Source organism: Caretta caretta, chromosome 2 (genome assembly GCF_965140235.1).
Source record: "Caretta caretta isolate rCarCar2 chromosome 2, rCarCar1.hap1, whole genome shotgun sequence".
Classification (NCBI taxonomy): Eukaryota; Metazoa; Chordata; order Testudines; family Cheloniidae; genus Caretta; species Caretta caretta.
Genome location: NC_134207.1, coordinates 80,228,706 through 80,248,184, shown reverse-complemented (window position 1 = coordinate 80,248,184; position 19,479 = coordinate 80,228,706). Strand labels below are relative to the sequence as shown.

General features: G+C 42.7%; 2 protein-coding genes across 9 annotated transcripts in view; one reads left to right on the top strand and one right to left on the bottom strand.

Moving 5' to 3' along the window:
- The window catches only part of TAF4B (TATA-box binding protein associated factor 4b), a 180,503-nt gene extending 179,718 nt beyond the window's left edge, over nucleotides 1-785 (top strand). The window contains exon 16 of the mRNA XM_075125264.1: nucleotides 98-785. Coding sequence (XP_074981365.1) covers nucleotides 98-119 — 22 coding nt within the window. The 3' untranslated portion in view covers nucleotides 120-785. The remainder of the gene's footprint in view (nucleotides 1-97) is intronic.
- The window catches only part of KCTD1 (potassium channel tetramerization domain containing 1), a 150,655-nt gene that overhangs the window by 27,631 nt on the left and 103,545 nt on the right, over nucleotides 1-19,479 (bottom strand). The gene's annotated exons all lie outside the window — the stretch shown is intronic.

Sequence of the window (19,479 nt, the reverse complement as noted above, 5' to 3'; positions counted from 1 at the left end):
TCTAAACTAGGCAAGTAAGTAATCTAGGGGTACATTCTATACTCGGCTATCTATGATCAGCTCTCATGCTCTGTCCCCTTCCCCACTAATTTTTCAGGTTTCCTGCACACTGGATCTAATGAAGAGAAGAACAGAACCAAAACCATAAGGGTCCACATCGCCTATAACACCTGTTATCTTGCAAATATGCCTCATAAGTTCCTCATGTTTTAAAACACATCAAAACATTTTTTCATAAAATTGCTTAAACTGATCAATCATGCAAATACTTTCTCCAGCCACATTTTTGTAATCAAGTTCCTTTGGCTACAACAACATTTCACAGAAATTTTAACAAATACTCTGCTTGCCAAGAGAATTTTACTAAATTCAAATCCAATTCCATTGAAGTGTGTTATTTAGAATATAACTTGAGGGAGGCTTCTTATTAACTTAGTAACAACCACCATGTCCTTTTGCCCAGGATATTACCAAGTTATCAGGAAGTACCCTCCAATTATTCAAGTGGAATGCCAAATTAGCTACTTTGAGGCTATTAATTTGTGAAGGGTTTCTTTTATCAGGTTTATGAAACAGAAATTTAGATGGTCAAGTTTGTTGCCAGTGTACACAATACAAAGGATGGTAGGGAAATAAGAGTGTGTACTGTACAATTACTGAAAATCATCAAGCAACCGAGTCATTAACAAATAGCATCCATGTGCTCTGGCTAGCTGAGACTATTCTATCTGGTGTATTTTAGGATATTGAGCCACTTTTGCAATCATTGATATTATAACACTGAACTGTACTTCAGAAATCATATTAAAAAAAAACAGAACTTGGTCCAGTCCCCCTCTCATCTTAGTTTACAAAACTTGCCTTTAAAAAATATACACATGAACAATGTCTATCTTTAAATAGCTTCAACTCTTGCACACTTAACTTCTACATTGACACTGGAGAGTTAATGCTACTAAAAATGAAAGCTAAAAGAGAGTAACAGTTACTTCTGAATCAGCAAAACCACAAAAAAGTCTAAAATTCAAGAACAGTAGATAATTCAGAGTTAAAAATAATGCTCCTCACTCAGCATACACAGACAACCCTGACTTTGCCCCTTTCGAGGAGGATATTAAAGAACTGGGTGTCACACTGCCTCAGGCAGAAGTTGTGCTGGACACATAAAATGACAACATTGGTAAGAGAGCCATAAAGAACTTAACTTTCCTTGTTCCTAGTGCCATGCTTCTGTTAACTGTGGCTGCCTAGCCACTCAGCTAGAAATTCCGTCTATTACTATTTAAGTAGCAGTTTCCTCTCACTAACCATTTCTTCCTCCTTTCCTCTTCTCTAAAGAGGAGCTTCTACAGATATGGCAAGAATGCACATTCCTTTCCTGTTGTAAGTTACACAAAACTGTGTCCACAGTTAAACCCATGAGGGTAAGATTTTGCAACCCCTTAGCTCTGTGCAATGGATCACAAGCTTGATTTAGCAGTTTATCCTATAGGATTACCCCATAATGGAGAAAAAAAGCCACCTGCTGAATTAAGGCTGCAGCAAAGCCTCTCACTAACTAGCAAATCAAACCAACAAGAAAGGAACTTTTAAAAACCTTCCCTGGTTAATCCCCAAGCCTCTGCTCTAGAACTGGCATGCAAGCAAAGATGATATTGTTACTCAAAGAATTGTTTCTTGTAGAGCATAAATTACAACAAAAATTACATACTGCAGCAAAAACTAGCCAACCAGTTTAAAGGTCACACATTATGCAAATTCTTATTACAAGAGGATCTGGTAGCACTGCCTTTTATTAAAGTTGCCCCATACCTCCCATTATAAGACCCTGTTTTCAGTTGCTTATAATTTTGCCACTCTTTTAACCGTTTAGGCTACAATTTTCCACACTGGGTATCTGCCTCCAGCTGATTTTTTTTTTTTTTTAAATTTCATCCAAAAACAGTTCAGCCATTTCTGAGAAGGGGGCTAGGGAAAATATGTTGTTTTGTCCATGTTAAAAACTCTGGCAAACTTTATTTGAAATGCTGTAGCGCAGGGGTGGGCAAACTTTTTGGCCTGAGGGCCACACTGGGGTTCCAAAACTGAATGGAGAGCCAGGAGGGAAGGCTGTGTCGCCCCAAACAGCCTGGCCCTCACCCCCTATCTGCCCCCCTCACAACTCCCAACCCATAAAACACCCCTCCCCCCTTACTCCTTGTCCCCTGACCTCCCCCTCCTGGGACACCCTGCCCCTAACCGCCCCTCCAGGATCCCACCCCCTCTCCAACCCCCCTTGCTCCCTGACTGCCCCAACCCTTATCCACACCCCCACCCTCTGACAGGCCCCCCAGGACCCCACCCCCTATCCAACCCCCCCTCTAAAGCCCCTTTCAGAATGTGGCCCAGCGAACATGGGCGGAGGACTCAGGAGGAGCAGGTGCAGCCAGAGAGACGCGACGGTTTCCCCTTCAAAGCACCGCTTCTCAGTGAGTGCCCCTCCAGACCGCCCCTCAGTGAGCACCTTCTCTGGAGAGCCCCTCCAGAGCCTGGAATCGAACCCAAAATTCCTGAGTCTCACCATTCCTCTACTGTCAGCAACTATCTGTGAAACCCACTGGCAAAGCAGGTCCTCCTCACTACTGAAGGTCCACACAGAGAATGACCACCTCAGCTACTCTGTTAGTTCAAGTAGTGGAGGTCTGGGCAGTGGATCTAAAGGTTCCAACCCTGCTGATGATCCATGTGGGTGTCAATATGATGCCACTGAACGCAATTTGTTTTTTTCCAGTTTGCTTTTTTAAAACCTTGGAAAATTATACCCGCCCGCCCCCAGTTAGAACATTAAGATTGTAAAATCAAACACTCAGAAGTTAGAAAATACTCAAATTAAGGATTGTTTGCGCAACCCTAAATGGGCCCTCCTGTGTGCTTGCATTATGATACAGTCTTGAGTTTTGTGATTGCATACTATTTTTCCCACAGGACCCTGGCCTCCTTCAGTGCACAGCATGGACCCGTTCTGGGGATGAATCAGGGGTGTGTAGCGAAGAAGGCGGTTGTCTGTAGGACCCCTGATAGAACTCACTGGCCCTCAAAGGAGTCTAAGGAGTCAGTGGATACTGCCCAGAACCCTGCACCGATGAATAACTTCACAAAGGATCAGAAATAGGCCCCACAAATGCAGAGCACTGCTCCCTAACCCCAGTCCAGCTTTCTCCTCCTGGAGCGATGGACGGTCATCCTAGCCTGCACCAGGAGGCTGACAAGGTGTCTCACAACTTTGGGGGACCATGGGTGGGGTGTGCATAAATGAGATGCAGGGAGAAATGTAGCCAGAACCTCAGTAAGCTGAAACGGGATGCAATCTGATGCACCCTACACAGAGGGGCAACAGGGTCTCCCTTTTGCTGAAGAAAGGGCAGGTGCTGAATTAATGAATCGCACTAGGTACACACCTGTGCTCACAGCGCCGTAGAGGAGCTGTCAACTAATATCCACGGCAGGTCATTGAACTGGAGTAGAGTACAGACTGGCCCACCAGGGTCCCTCCTCAGGTGGCAGCAGGTCCCACCAAGTGGTGGGCCATGAGGCCAGGGAAGCAGGTGATGTGAAGCACAAGTGCGCACAGATGTTTTCTGGGTGCGGTTCTGAGGCAAACCAGCTGGATATTTTTCAGCCAACTTGGGGGCATGTCAAGTGCGGCTGGGGAGGCTCGCAGGGCAGGGGCCCAATTATGATTTCAGGAAGGTCGGGGTAAAGGGTAGATGGGGAGCACCCTCCCACAGCACCCACTTGAAGAGAGAGAGAAAAAAAGTAGTGAGAGGCAAGGCTGCTCTCACCTTCTCGAGCACACGACAGGGGACAGTGGGACATACAGGGTGGGCACCCCCATGCCTGGCTGAGCACTGGTGGGCAGGGGGAGGAGGGTCCACTCCACTCAGTCCCTCTGATTGTAGTCTGGGAGGCCTCAGATTCTGCTGGCACCAACCAGGACCACCCTGCGGTGCACCATAGGGGACTCTGCCACCTGTGTTGGAGTGAGGCAGGGCACTTCAGGAAGAGAAAGGAGGGTCTCCTTGTTAAGGCAGTTGAATGCTGCACTGGAGAACTGGATTTTATCCCTGCCTGTGGGGCAGCATTCATTTGTGATGCTGAGCATGTCACTTAAACTAAACTTTTCACATGTGCTCACTGATCATGTGTTTTCCATTTTTGGGTGTCCAACTTGAGACCCAGGGCCCTGATTTGCAGAAGTGCTGAGCATTCCCAGCTGCAATTGACAGTAGCAGGAGTAGTGCTTTGAATATCTGAAGTCCTACATAATATTACTTAGGCTGAGCAATCACATTCTCACCTCATAGTGGGCACCCAAAAATAATGGACATGTTTTGGCCTTAACTGCTCTCTGTATCAGTTCCCCTTCTGTAAAACAGAGTTTTACTCTCATCTCACAGAGATGCTGCGAAGACAAATTAATTAATTGTTAGTGAAGCACTTGGCTATTCTACTGCTGAGCACACGAAGAAATTAATAATTCTGTCTTCAGAACAGGGGTTTGAATAGTGTGCAGTAAATCAGGCCTTGGGCCACATAATGAACAATGAGAGAAAAACAAATATTGAATAGCTGCTTATTAATTGATCACCATCCATTCTATGCACCAAATGAAGCAGAGGTACTGTTGAAAAAATAGTATGCAATCACAGACCATCATAATGCACATACATAAGGGCACCAAAATAAGGTTGGGAAGGCAGCCTTAATTCTGGCATTTCCTAACGTTTTAGTGCTTCATTTTGAAACCATAATGATGTTTTGATAACTTGTATGTATAATTTTATTGAACAGAAGCTGTAATGTAGTGTATATATTTTATTATATTCTTTACCCTTTCCCACACTCTTATAGTGTTACTTAACGTCTCAGGGCCACAGTCCACCAACCCTTACTCATGGTGAACAGTAGCTTACTCTACTGGAGCGTAAACTCTTTGGGGACAGGAACTACTTAGATGTAGCAGTATCTAAGAAGCTGGGGGTGGGGGAGAAGAATATTACCTATACACAAGTAAGCAATAGAAGTTGAAGAGTCTGTCTACACGGTGTGTGTACTGCTATAACTATATCAGTTTGTACCCATTACAATGAAATTTACATGCTCCCTAGCAAGGCCACAATTATGCTGGTATGAAGTTGCTTAGATCTGACTAACTTATGCCTGTACGCAGGTTAGTTCTGACTGTATTGGTCCCAGGATATTAGAGAGATAAGGTGGGTGAGGCAATATCTTCTACTGGACCAACTTCTGTTAGAGATTTTCGAGCCACACAGAGCTCCTTCTCAAGTCTGGGAAAGGTACTCTCAGCATCATGTGGTTATGGTGCTGTAAGGCTGGGAGTACAAGCTCTGTATGGCTCGAAAACTTCTCTTTCTCACCAGCAGAAGTTGGTCCAATAGAAGAGATTACCTCACGCACCTTATCTAACTTATTCCTGTAAATTTACAAAAATATGCTATACTGATAAAGTACAACCTCTAGTGTGAAGGCAGTTAACTGTCTCAGTTAAAAAAAAAAAAGTCACACCCCTAACCAAAATATTTAAGTCAATACAAAACCTGTGAAGACAAGGCCAAAAAGTTTCCAGACACAGGAAATTTCACATCAGAACAAGTTATAGAGCAGTTACAAGCACTAAGTAGCAACTAATGCATGCGGTAGAAGTGTTGGTCACACCTGCATCCTGCTTATAGGGGAGGTGAGAAATACAATTCTAAAAAGCATATAGGTAAATGTTTCAGCTGACAAACACATACACAAAGCATTAGTTTTATTGTTTATTAGGTTAGTTGCTGTCATGTGTGTATACTCCCTACAGCAGTACCTTTCCCTATTGAACTAAGAAGGTATTTGTGCAGGGGAAGGTGAAGATGGAAGAAAGTTATTTAAAATAGGAAAGAAAAGAAAATACAAATTATGAAAGCAGTAACATGATTCATAGAGCAGTTACTGGACAATAGTGAGTGGCCAGGTGAGCTGATATCATTAAGGACTTGTATGCAGGGAGAGTTATTCAAGAAAACTGTTCCACATTTACTCTAGAATCAGAGCATACATAGATGGCATTAGAATACTTTATTCCAAATCAACTTTATCCACTTTGAAGCAGATTAACTCAGAATCAGGCACTCTGATTCCAGAATAAGGGTATCTACATAGTTAATCCAGAATAGTTAATCCTTTTAAAATTTACTCTCTACCTTATTCCAGATTAACGTTAATGTGCAGACAAGCCCTAAATCTACTGGTCACTAGCTTTCCAGAAAATACCACATATCAAGTCACTGATTATTACTCAAAAACATGTTTAAAATGTAGGTGGCTCACATGACTTTCAGTAGCTGGAAAATAAGTGTAGTGAAGTATGCATATTAACTACAAAACAGCATTGTATTTTGATGGACATCAGCATCTGGAAAAAAGAGAATGGATTTATGTGATAGAAAATGATGTGAATTTAAATATAAAACATAACACAAGCTAGTGGCATTACTAGCTAAGAATCAATAACATTCCTAAATCTATGCATCCTCTTGCCCTCAAGCTTAAGAACTGATTTTTTTATGCTCTTTCCTAAATCAGCTTTAGCAGAGGCAATTATATAAAAGATTACCAATATGAAGTAATATGAGACAAGCCCATTATATTAGTCCCATATTTTCTTAATGTGTGCACTCATTTTTGTGTATGACATACACACATTTAAACTGGGGATGTGCAAGTATGATCATACAGGATAAAAGTTACAGGACAACTGTAATCTAGCAACTAAAAAGGATTAATGAGTTCTAAAATGTGAGCACATGGGCCAGGTATTCAATTAAGCAGATACTCCATAGGCTTCAATATAGCTAGGTGAATTAGACCCACCCAGGATATTGTCCTATGTCTGCTGTTTTCTTATTGGCTGGAAACCTGGCATGACTGAAAGGCCATCACAACCATCTGTGGATGCTAATTTACTAGAGTTGCTTGAGCGCTTTAAGCAGACAGAAGAATACTGGTTATGGAGCAATCAGATTGCTGTTTTAACCTATATTATTCCTTGGAAACATTTATTATTTGTGAAGAGTTAGAGGGGCATTCCAGGTTCTTCCAAATTTTCAGATTAAGAAAACAACTGATTTAACTAGACTTGTATCAAACACAAGAGATTGTCTAAGGTCTTGTAGACACTGCGGGTTTGCCCTTATCTAAGCTATTGGTGGCTGGATACTGGTGTAGCTGCAACCCCTCATATATAGACAAAATAAGATGCCATTTGCACTGGCATAGTTTATCCCAGTTTCAGTCAGGGGTAATCTGCACTGGTGCAAATCACCCTTTTACCATGTCTACACTAGGAGTTTATTCTGGTGCACTAATGGCTGGTCACTGATAGTTGGAATATGCAGCAAAACCTGAGCACAGATAAGGCATTAGAACAATAAAAATGGTTAAAAAAGTAAGTAAAAAACTTACTCAAAAGCTACAATCTCCTACTAACAGGCAGAAAAAAACCAAACAACAACAAAAAAACCAACCTCTGCACCAAAATCAATGGGAAAAGGTCAGGATTTTGAAGGCTGAATTAGAACAACTAGGTAAATTTCAAGAGTTTTCAGGTAAGTCAGGTTTGATCTAAAAAAACCTTTGATATTTTTACCACTAGATGGTGTCCAGCATTTTCAGAAGATGATAGGATAACCTTGCTCCTGATTTTTTGAGAAATGGTGTTTCCCAGTCTCTGTTCTCCTCTTCTACTTCTTCAGTCTACTCTTCTCAGGTGAGTTTCCCAGCCCATCCTTCCAGCCCTGAAACCTGAACTCTGAATTAAACTCCACATAGATTTGTCTCCACTAGAGAAGTAGTAACAAGAAACACTCATTCCCTATCTCTCTCCGTTTCCCACTCCCTACCACACTGTTCAATGGGGCAGACAGGCAGGGAGCAGTTTACAGTGGCTGATGATAGCAGTAATTTTTTAACAGAAAATCACTGCACAGAATCAGAGGATTAAAAGGGACCGCAAGGATCATCTAGTCTAAACCCCTGCCAAGATGCAGGATTTGTCGAGTCTAAACCATCCAAGACAGATGGCTCTCCAGCCTCCTTTTGAAAACCTCCAATGAAGAAGCTTCCACAACCTCCCTAGGCAGTCTGTTCCATTGTCCTACTGTTCTTAGAGTTAGGAAGTTTTTCCTGAGATTTACTCTAAATCTGCTATGCTGTAGTTTGAACCCATTGCCTCTTGTCTTGCCCTCTATGGCAAAAGAGAACAACTTTTCTCTGTCTTTTTTATGGCAACATTTCAAGTATCTGAAGCCCACTATCATATACCCCTTAATCTCCTCTTTGCCAAACTAACCATACTCAGTTCCTTCAGCCTTTGCTTGTATGGCTCGCATTCCATCCCTTTGATCATCTTAAGTCTTTTGCCTCTGTATCCTTTCTATACATTGATGACCAAATTTGGACAGCTGAGTAGAGTGGTACTATCACCTCCCATAACTTGCATGCTATGCAACCTAAAATTGTATTTTGCTTTTTTTTTGCAACAGCATTGCATTGCTGACATGTTGAGGTCGTGATCCACCATAACTCCCAGATTCTTCTCAGCAGTGCTGCTGCCAAGCCAGTTTGCCACCATTCTGTATTTTTATATTTGTTTTTTTTTAAGTGTAGCACCTTACATTTGTCTTCGCTGAAGTTCATTTTGTTGTCTATAGCCCAGTTCTCCGATTTATCAAGATCCCTCTGAATTTTAGCTCTGTCCTCCAAAGTATGAGTGGGAAGGACGTAAAAATTAAAAAGTCTGCAGCCACAGTGACAGCCCATGCAGAACGTAGCCTGTGTTAACACAATGCTTAAAGGCATTACCAAAAACCTCCAGGGCTAGACAGTACATAAAGGCAACATGTGATACAACCTTTTCACGAGTGTAGTGTATCGGCTGATGGATTGCAGATCCTAGTTTGCTACATTCTTGGGGAGTTACGGAAGCCTGACTTTTCCCACTCAGGAGGTCTGTTAGATTTCTGGGTAAGACAAGCCTCTCCTGAACTCACAAACCCACTCCAGTAATTTATCAGCTGAACCACCTGATGGTTTCCACACCAAGGCCTGGAATAACTGCTCTCTCTTCTAGACTGGGATTTCCAACAGAACCTCATCATCTAAGGGCACAGCGGTCTGGAATAAGTTTGAAATAATCACAAAGCTGGTGCTGCCCAACCTTAAAAAGTCTCCCCCATTAATGCGATCAAACAGCACCATCTTGCCTTCAATCACTCTTCGGCATGTTCCCCTACCATCCTGCACTTCAGTGAGTAGCTTAAAATGGTCTCCTGCCAGGTTGGTGGAAATCAAAATGATTCTTCATCACCCACGGCTGTAGAGGGTAACCCAGGTCAACTGAAATGGGCACAGAAACCGCAGCGAGGATTACCGCTAAGAGAGAATAAAGTACCAGCTTGCCTACAATGATTGGACCTCCTGAATACCCAGGCATTGTACACTCTACATAGGTGCCCACGAATCTGCCACAGTTATCTACAAAGGCCTGCATAATGACAGCAGTAATTATGTCTGTCTATGATAGTAATAGTATTATGTCTGTCTATAACTGTAATAATAAGTAATTATTATCCTTTCCTGTTCATGTACTTATTTGCTGCAAACAGTGGACATAGGTTGGGTACATACATGCCATCAACAGCACCTGCCCAGCTCGGGAACCCCTTCTGCTCAAAACCTGCAATTATTTCATAGTTTAACTATCCTGAGTTGAAGTTGTAGCAGTAAGTGCACTGCAAAACACCCAGACCGAGCCAACCATGGAATTGCCAACCACAAGCTGTTTACCCACAGATCTGTAACCATTTGGGCTTGCCAGGTTCCACAGGGCAACAGCAACATGGTTCTAGATGGTTATTGCCTCTTAGCTGCTTGTTCTAGTGCTGAAGGGTGAGGGTGAGCTTCTCAAGCAGGTCCAGGAATGTTGTTTTCCCTCACATGAAAGTTCTGGGCTCAATGACTGTTATCCCACATTTGTGTCAGGATGTACTCCTACCACTCTGCGTTTGTCATCCTAGTCCAGAAGTAGTGGTCTGCATAGGGGTGGGAGGTCTGCCATGAAATACAGCATCAGCTCAGTACATGCCTCCCTATCTGCATGATGTTGACCTTTTCTCCTTCTCCTTGTAACAGCAATCTCTCTGCTGTCTTCTCAGGGCAAAAAGCTGCCTCTTGAACACCTGCCACTATCACTTGACAGGAGCGCCTCCAGAGACATGCTATAGAAACAACTGCCTCCATAAAAACCAGAAACTGTCAGTCCTGGTTAGGATAACGGGAGATAACAGCACACCAGCTTGGGTCCTGCCAAGAAAACAATTTTTTGAACCTAGACCATTTCCACTCACAATCCCCAAACAAGACAGAGAAGTTGTTGCACAAAACGCTGTGAAAGTGAGAACAGACTGATAGTAAGTTACAGTGCTAGGAACCTCAGGATATGCACCGAGAAGTCTTTGCCTCTCACAATTGACCACAGTGCCAATGTGGACTTCACTGCTGTTCTACAGTGTGGTAATTCTATATCAGTTTAGTCATCTTGCTTTAGCCTAACCTGTGATTACCCAATTCAAGATTACACTTTGAAGACAAAAGTCGCACACTTGGTTCCTGCATCCTGATCTTTTTTTAAACTCTACCCAGTCTCTGTGGGAGTGGTTTGGCCTGGTATAAGAGTACCAAGAAAGTGAAAAAAATCAGCCACAAGTTTCATAAAATGGCTTGAATGGAGGGAGCATACCTACATAAATTACCTTTCTTCCTGCCTCTTCATGGATTAAAGAGGCAAATCCATTCCCTTTCTTTCTCGTTAGTTTTCAAACGTGTTTCTATTGAGAGTCATTTCTTAGGAGACTCTCTTGTGGACCATCCATCCTCATAATACTGTCCCTATATCTTTCCCTGTCCCTATGACAGTGTTTCATTAATACAGACTAATAATATTAGGACTATAATAAGACAAGATGAAAATAAATATCCACTGATGTGGTCGTGAATGTGCCTCCATTTCACATCCGCGCTGTTTATATCACCACCCTAATGGTATTGATTTTGTGTTTCTCAGCACTAGATTTCCCTTGCTTGCCTATAGTCCCCACTGATCCTTTCTCTCTAGGTCTCATGCCAGTTTTGTTTTGGCCTGAATTTCTTCACTCTCTCTCCAATTTTGGTGTCATACAGTTTGACTGTTGCATTTACTTGGAGGAAATATCTTTCTTTGTTGGCTGTTAACGAGCCAATCAGGTGCTCTATTTCTGTCTTCCACATTCTGAGTTTAATTTTTTAAGTAAAATAAAAAACCTCACTAGAAACCCTTAAAAAAGGTTCTGGATTGAGCTTACCCAACAGAAGAACCACTGCTTGAAGACAGACCTAATACAACAGGAGTTCTGAGGACCACTAGCAGGCTTTTGAACATAACATGAGAACAACTGCCTATTTCACTTCCACAAAACAGAAATGCATTGTAAGCACTGGATTTTTCTGTGGTACCAAAAATCAGTCAGTTCCCAAATCCCTTATATCTGTCACACTTTCAGTGTTTAAGTAGTACACAGAGGGAAGGATGAATTACCTCTGATTGAGCTTAGATTTTTAGAAGAAATAAAACTAAAATGACTCAGTTGGGATAGTGCCACTGAGGCAGCAGTCAGGCCAGCTGTTCTATTTTCAATCCAATGCTTTTTGCCTTGTAATGGTGCCAATCAGGCAGCAGCAGCTTTCAATAACGTCCCTTTTAACTTTCACTTTAAGTAAACAGAAGAGAGGCATGTGAAACATACCTGATTTAGGCTTTTGTTTCTATTTTTAAAGTAAAAATGTAAACATTCAATTTGGAAGAATATGGCGATTCTTATCAGGTTTATACCTGCACTACTCCTCCTTTCATATCACCTTCGTCAGTAGGTGTCTGATAAATTTGAAACTCTCTGTATTCATCTCTTTGGCTGCTGGAAAGAGCAGCACTCTTTCCATTCCCTTCCACTTCCTGGGTGCTGGGGTGGGGGGGAGTTTGGAAAGGGTGTAAACAGGAATCTCTGCTACTTTACCCCTCCTCCAATTTACCAGCTCCTGTGACGAGAGTCATCTTCACTTCTCTAATTTTGCATCCTTCTCACCACTGAATAGGTCTAATACCTGTCTCGGAGCTTTCCTCAGCAGAAATACAGTTTCACAGTACCAATAAAAAAGATCTTTTGGGGGAAAAAAAAAAATCTCTGAGCAGCAAGATTATTAATTGGCACTATGCATGACAATGAAGTCACCGGGCCAAGGAAACTGTGAAAAATGACTCTATAAGCTGGGTGGTTAAGACACTCATGTAGGATGTGGGACACCTAAGTCTCTGCGCCAATGAAAATTTATTTATATAAGTGGAACATCTTCAACATGAGACCCACATCAAAATATCCCATAGCCAGGTCAATAGGGTGCTCTCCTGTAATATGGGAGACCCAAGTTCAAATCCCTTCTCCACATCAGGTGGAGGGGAGAATTTAACTTAGATCTCCCAGGGCCCTCATGACTGGACTGAAACGTATAAGGAAAGTATTACCACTTAGGGGGAGACACCATACAGTATTTCTTGGCAAATAAACTACTTGTCAAAAAATTTTGCCTAGCTCTACTCAGGAGTTACCATCACCATGTAACTCACACACCCCTTCCCCACCCGTGGCGAATTAGGATTCTGAATCGTGTCACTGCAGAGATAGCCTAAAATTCCATGTCATAAGTCAAGTATCAGAGGGGTAGCCGTGTTAGTCTGGATCTGTAAAAGCAGCAAAGAGTCCTGTGGCATCTTAGAGACTAACAGACGTCAGTAGGGTATCTCCAATATAATTTGGAAACCTCAAGTAAGAAGAGAGGCTGAATACCATTTGAGAATATTTGAAAGGCTCTATCATTCATGTCTAAGAGACTAGAAAACACTTAACTAGTCAGACTCTTGAGGGTATGTGTTATTGGGTAATAACTGAATAAGTTTGTTGACAACATTCTGCCTTTGGGATCATCATGACCAACAATGCACCCCGGTCTGTATTACTGTGTAGGAAGCAAAAAAAAAAAAACAAAAAAACAAAAAAACCCAACCCCCCACAAAAAAAAGAAAAAGAAAAGAAAAACTAAGATCTTTTCATGCCAATATCTGATAAAAAAAAAGAAGAAAAAACCCAGGATAGACATTTTTAGAACAGAAGAGTTTTCAAAAATGTTCCTTATTGTTTAGGTTGTGGCATGCTAACAACAACCAGGAAATTCATCGGAGAGGCCTAAATTATGATCCTGTATCTAACCCCATAAACCTTTGTCAGCAAGAGCTAAAAATGCAGTGACAGTCAGTTTCCTTTTTTCTTCCTCTGCTTTATCTTTTGTCTATCTTTACCAACTTATTCTTGTAAGGATGCATATGATAAAAATATGAAGGAAAGCAAACAAGGTGTTCTGATCCAACGCAACATACGTGTGGTTATAAATACTTAACTATATTTTTCATACTGAAAAGAAATGCTTGTAACACTTCTAAAACAATTGCTTTACATTTCAAACATGTAAAATGTAATAGGGTTAATTACAAGAAGAGAACACAGTATCAGCTTTCCATTCCCTGCTCTTTTTGAGTTTACCCTACTCACTGTGAAACTACATTTAAGCATATTGCACTATTTTCTCTGAATTTCACCCTAGAACACCACCTAATTCCTTCTGCAATGTATCGTCAAGAGGATGATGTTTTGATGAAGTATCGCACATGGGGCCCTCAAGATAATGAATTCAATGGGATATGCTTAAAAGATCATTTTTCTCTTTTGTATTGACTGCTCACACTGCTCCAAGACAGGAAGGGTTTTCATTTTTTATGTAAGCTGTAAAGGCCCGCAGGATCTCCCAAAGTGTTTAAAAGAAATCAATTTTCAGATGGGTAGAAGGGGCCTAGGAAAGCCTAATGAGCCTGAGCAGCAGTTTTGGATCTCATTCAGCTTGAATCCCAAACAAGTTGAGACAAGCTTAAACCTACCTTTTAGCCGAGTAGCTCTCCAGCATGGAGAGCTTCTCAGCTCTCAGTATTTGGTACTGTTTAGAACAATGGTTCTCAAACCTTTTTTTTCGCAGACCACTTGAAAATTGCTGAGGGTCTCGGTGGACCACTTAATGATCTTTCCAAATGTTGTTTGTACTGTTAGCTGACTATTGTAAAGCGCTTTGGATAAAAGCGCTTTATAACACCCCCCCCAAAAAAAAAACACCTTTACTTTTTTTGTTCTACAAATAAAAGTACACAACTCATATTTTGTAACCCCCAAAGAGATTACCTAGATTCCTGGGGCTCTGTCTGCTGGCAGTTCAAGGAGAGGCACACTGTCCCTGGTCAGGAGGCAGAGCCAAGGCAAACTCAGAGTCTGCCCTGCAACCAATAGGGAGTGAGATGCCCCTGCCAGGGAGTTCAGAAAAGGGGAGAAGCTATTTTTGAGCCAGCCAGGGCAAGGGCTAGGGCAGGGCTGGCTATGTTGGGAGCTGGTGAGTCCCAGGCCTACATACAGGGTTCCCCCTGAGAACTGGTCTCTAGGGACTTGAAAGCAAGATCCCTCATCTGGGCTTTTCCTTCTCCACTAATGATTCCCCGTTTGGTTTGTAGAGTTTTGCTGTTAAACTTCCCCAGCTAGGCCGAGTTTGCCCTCCAGCTCCCTAGGTGAGACCCGTTACCACATGGTCAGCTCCGCTCTGTCTGCTAGTTCAGGGCTGCTCCCTGCTGTGCATGTGTCTAGACGCTGGGCTAGGAGGCTACAGTTTGGATTTTAGTACAGTTATGTAATCTGCACCTTGAGCCCTGCACCCCTCTGTGGTGAGGGGAAATCCTGGGACCAAAGCAGCCTGATTCCTGCCTGAAGAGGATCCCCGCCAGCAGAGATCAGCCCCTCTGCACTGACTGAGGAGTCCAGAGTCTTCTCTGAACCTGAGGATCATTCATGGAGTTTGTGAGTGCACTATCTTTTAGTCAGTCAGTTAGGGAATTTGTTTTGGGGACCCCCTACTCCTTGAACTGTGTCCCCAAGCCAGGGAGTAAAGGTTTGGGGATTTTATAACCTGCTGCATATTAAACCTGTGGAGGGATTTACCACCTTCTCCCACTTGTGAGTCCTTTGGGCTGTACTGAACCTAGTCAGCCACACTGCTAACCCACTGCAGAGAAGAATTTTGTGGTCATAGGTCATCAAGGGCCCCAACAAAGTACGCGTACCAACGGGACACTAACTTTACATTTGCTACATCAAGTCACGTGACTGGGGAAAGTCACAGGTATTAGCAGTGTGGGCACCAGTGAACTTAAAAATAGTGTTTTACCCTGTTATATTTGTCTCCTGTTTAATATAATTATTGTGTTGAATATATTGTATGTGTTTGTGTTATTTCTTGGAAGTCTCCAACTATCTGGCAAGTAAGTGGGGATTACCCTGTGGTTAGAATTTTCCTCCCAAACTGCCCTGGTGACCCTGCCAGGAAGGAGCGAGGTGAGTGGAGGTATCACCAAATAAATTCATAGGAAAAAATAAAGAAGATACACCCTGCTGAGTGGGTGGCAGGATCCAGAAGAACCCAGAACTGTCCATCAAAACGTGCAAGCAGATTGGCATTAAAGAAGGTAAGCAGGTGGAGAGGGGGTGCTACATTTTAATATCAGTAGTTTACCCTTCTAATACAATGGATATGCCCTCTCTCCCCTGCCGCGGCAGCCCCCGAGTGGGTCTGGGAAGCAGGGAGGTCTCCCCTGCCTTAGCAGCCCCTGAGCTGGGCTGGGAAGGGGGTGGGGGGGTGTCTCTCCCTCTCTCCCCTGCCGCGGCAGCCCCCGAGCTGTGGCTGGGAAGGAAGGCCGTCTCTTCTCGGCAGCCGCAGCTCTGGAGCTGGGGAAAGTGGCCTCTTTCTCTGGCTGCTGCAGCCCTGCACGTCCCAAATTCCTCCCACCCCTTCTTCTCACCCCACTGCCCCCTCCCACCTACCTCTTATTCCCCCCAAGGCCACCACCTCACCTTACATGGGCGTCTTCTCCAGGGTCCAGGCACCTAATTAGTGGAGCCACGCCTGCGCGGCTCCACTAATTAGGCCCTTCATTGTCTTGTGTGTGGCTGCCCACGCGCGTACCTTAGAGGGAACTATCCACGAACCACCTGAATGGAGCTCACGGACCACAGTTTGAGAACCTCTGGTTTAGAATTTGTGGTTAGCTTTTGCATAGAGCTATACATTATACTATGTATATGGGAAACACGATAAGAGAAGTTGCACAGAAATGCAAATAATCACCACTGCTAAAGAAGATGAACAACAGTGGAGTTACTAAGCAAGCTAGCATTTGGCACTGATGTAGCAGCAGGAAACTATTATCTTGTGACAATGCTCCAGTCCACTGAAGGCGGAGCAAAATTATATTCAGGCAGCCCAGAAAAACAAGTTCATTGTCTGGCAGAAAAATATTTTCAATTCAATACAACAAATCTATACACACACATTTTTAAGATGACGGTATAGTAAACACTTCAGGGATTTGGGGAGTATGTAGTCCATTGTATGTTCGGAAGTGACACTTTTATGGGAAATGCTCTATATGTTCTAGCATTCTGTGTTACAATAAAGTGTCCATAAGCCTATTCTGAGGCAAACAATGCAAAGAGTTTGGGGACCAGGGCTTGTGGGATGCTGAGTGCCCACAATCTCCCTTGATGTTCATGGGAGCTGAGGGCACTCCACACAGTGCAGAATCGGTCCCTTAATCACTAATTTCAGTTTGTGTGTGTTTAACACGTTGTAGCTTCCTATCTGACAATTCTCAACAGAGAAGAACTTCCAGTCCATATGAATATGGACTACTTGAGAATAAATAATGTTTTAATGAAAAGCAATGGCATTTTCATAGGTCATTTCAAGAGCAATAATGTATTGCATTTTGACTTGCACTGTAACTAACACACTAACAAGCTCCATTGTGATCTAGTAAATACACACCTAAGCTGGGTGTGCAGCTAAGTGCCTTTATATATTAATGGACCAATAAAATATGTTCTGTCACATTTAATACCATTATGCTTAACTGTTTAGATATTCAAAAAATCCTATCCTTTCACTATAAAAAAAATAGATAATAGCAGCCATTCTAGCATCTTCTTCAGGGACAGTACAAGCTAAGCAGGGTTAGCTCAGGTAAGTACTTAGATGGAAGATCTTTAAAGCAGTGAGTTTCCAGATTTGTTACCCCATACTATGGGCTATTTAGCAAAAAAAAAAAAAGAAAAAAAAAAGAAAAAAAAGAAAACTGGCTATAAAAAACAGTCCACCTTCCTTCCCAACCTACCCCTGCTTGGCTCTTAAAATGATCTGGAAGAGCTCTCTGGACCTCAGGTGATCCACAGACTGTAGTTTGAAGTAATCTCTTTCAACTTTGACTACCTAGTTTCTGTAAGAAATAGCGTCGATGATTCAAAAGGTTGAAATCTTTTGAACCAGCAGGATTGTTAATGTAGAAAGTGTACATGGCACTTTACAAAACAAGCTTCTGTCAGGTCACTGCTCAAAGGCAGCTTACAATGAACAAAACCAAACTAAAGTCCAAAGCAAGGATGTGCTGGACAAAACTGGTGAGGAGATCAGCACAGGAAGCGTTCTTGGAACAAGCGGGTTTTCCGGAGGCCACTGACGGCGCTCAGTGTACAAGAGATGGGAAGCTGTTCAAGGGCAGGAAACAGCATGAAAGAAGGCACAAAGCAGAGAGGAGGTGGAGTAAAATGGAATGCCAGGGAGAGCAGACAATGAAGAATACATGGATCAAGAAGGAGAAGAAGGAAATATGAGAGCAGAGAAGAAAGCTCATCTTGAAGTCTTGTCCTCTATTGTTTTCCATGACCTGGTCCTCTCCTGCCTCCCTAATCAATCTTCAGCAAGTCCTTCGGAACATTCTCTTCATTCCCCCTCCAACTTTGTGTATGGGTTCTTGGTCCCTCTCTCTTCTGCTTCTATGCCTTATTTCCAGGTAATCTCATCGGCAAAACACAAATTCAGATGCCATGTCTATGCTGACAACTCACAGATCTACCTCTCTACTCCAGATCTGTCTGCTGTACAAACTAAAATCTCAGACCGCTATCTCATGTCAGCTCAAGATAGCTAAAACAGAGCACCAAACCCCCAACCCTCCTCGTTACCTCCTTTCTCAATCATGGACACAACCACCCTCCTGCCTGTGACTCAGACGCGTAATCTGGGCATCATCATCGACTCAGAGCTCTCTCTAGGTCCTCACATCCCGATTATGTCTGCATCTTGCTGATTCTTTCTGTGTAATATCTTTAAAAATCAATACTTTCTAATCCATTTCCACAGCTAAAACTCTCATCCAGTCTCTCATCACCTCACATCTTGATCACAGTAACATCCTTTTCTCTGGCATCAACAAATGCAGTCTTGTACATATCCATTCAGAATGCGGTTGTAAAGATAATATTCTAGCCCATCGCTTTGACCATGTCACCCCCTCTTTGCATCCGTCCACTGGATTCCTCTCCTCTATTGTATCAAAGCACTGTCTTCACTTTCAAGGCCATTCACAGCATATCTCCACCCTACCTATCGCCTCTCATTCAGTATCACGGGCCTATCAAAAATGAGAGTCGGCACCATTATGGTATGTTCCATAACCCACTTGTTAGATTTTCAAACAGGCACCTTTGGGCTTTCTCCCATGATGCACCTTGCTCTTGGGAGGAGCTCCCTGTAAACATCTGCAAACCTAATTCATTATCCTCCTTCAAACCCTTCCTCAAAACTCTCCTTTGCCATGTCTACAAATAACTTGATAGTGGTTGGGTTGCTGGTGTGCTGAGACCCATGCTGACCAATACTGTCTCATCGCTTATTTCTACTACTCTGTCTGTACCCATCGTCTTATACTTATACTCGTCTTATACTTATACTGTAAGCTCTTTGTCTTTTTGTTCTGTTTGTACAGTACCTAGCACAATGAGGTCCTGGTCCATGATTAGCGCTCCCAGGTAGTACAGTAATCCAGATAATAATAAATAAATAAATAAATAAATGAGATTAAACAAGCAAAAGATGATACGATGTATGGCCTTCAAGGAGAGGCAATAGGCTGAATTTGATGCAACAAATGAAAAAACTTTATAGGCTTCTTGAGGCAGGGATCAATGTGGTCAGAGTTGCAGGAGAGAAAGATGAATTTTGCAGTAGTATACTGGACAGGCTTCATTGAAGAGAACTACCTTACAGCAACACAAGTTTCTTAGATTTTGAGTTCCTGGGAACAGAGACCTTGAGGGCTTAGAAAACAGCTAGCACATAGTGCCCACTATGATAAATTAACAGTAATGGGGAGGT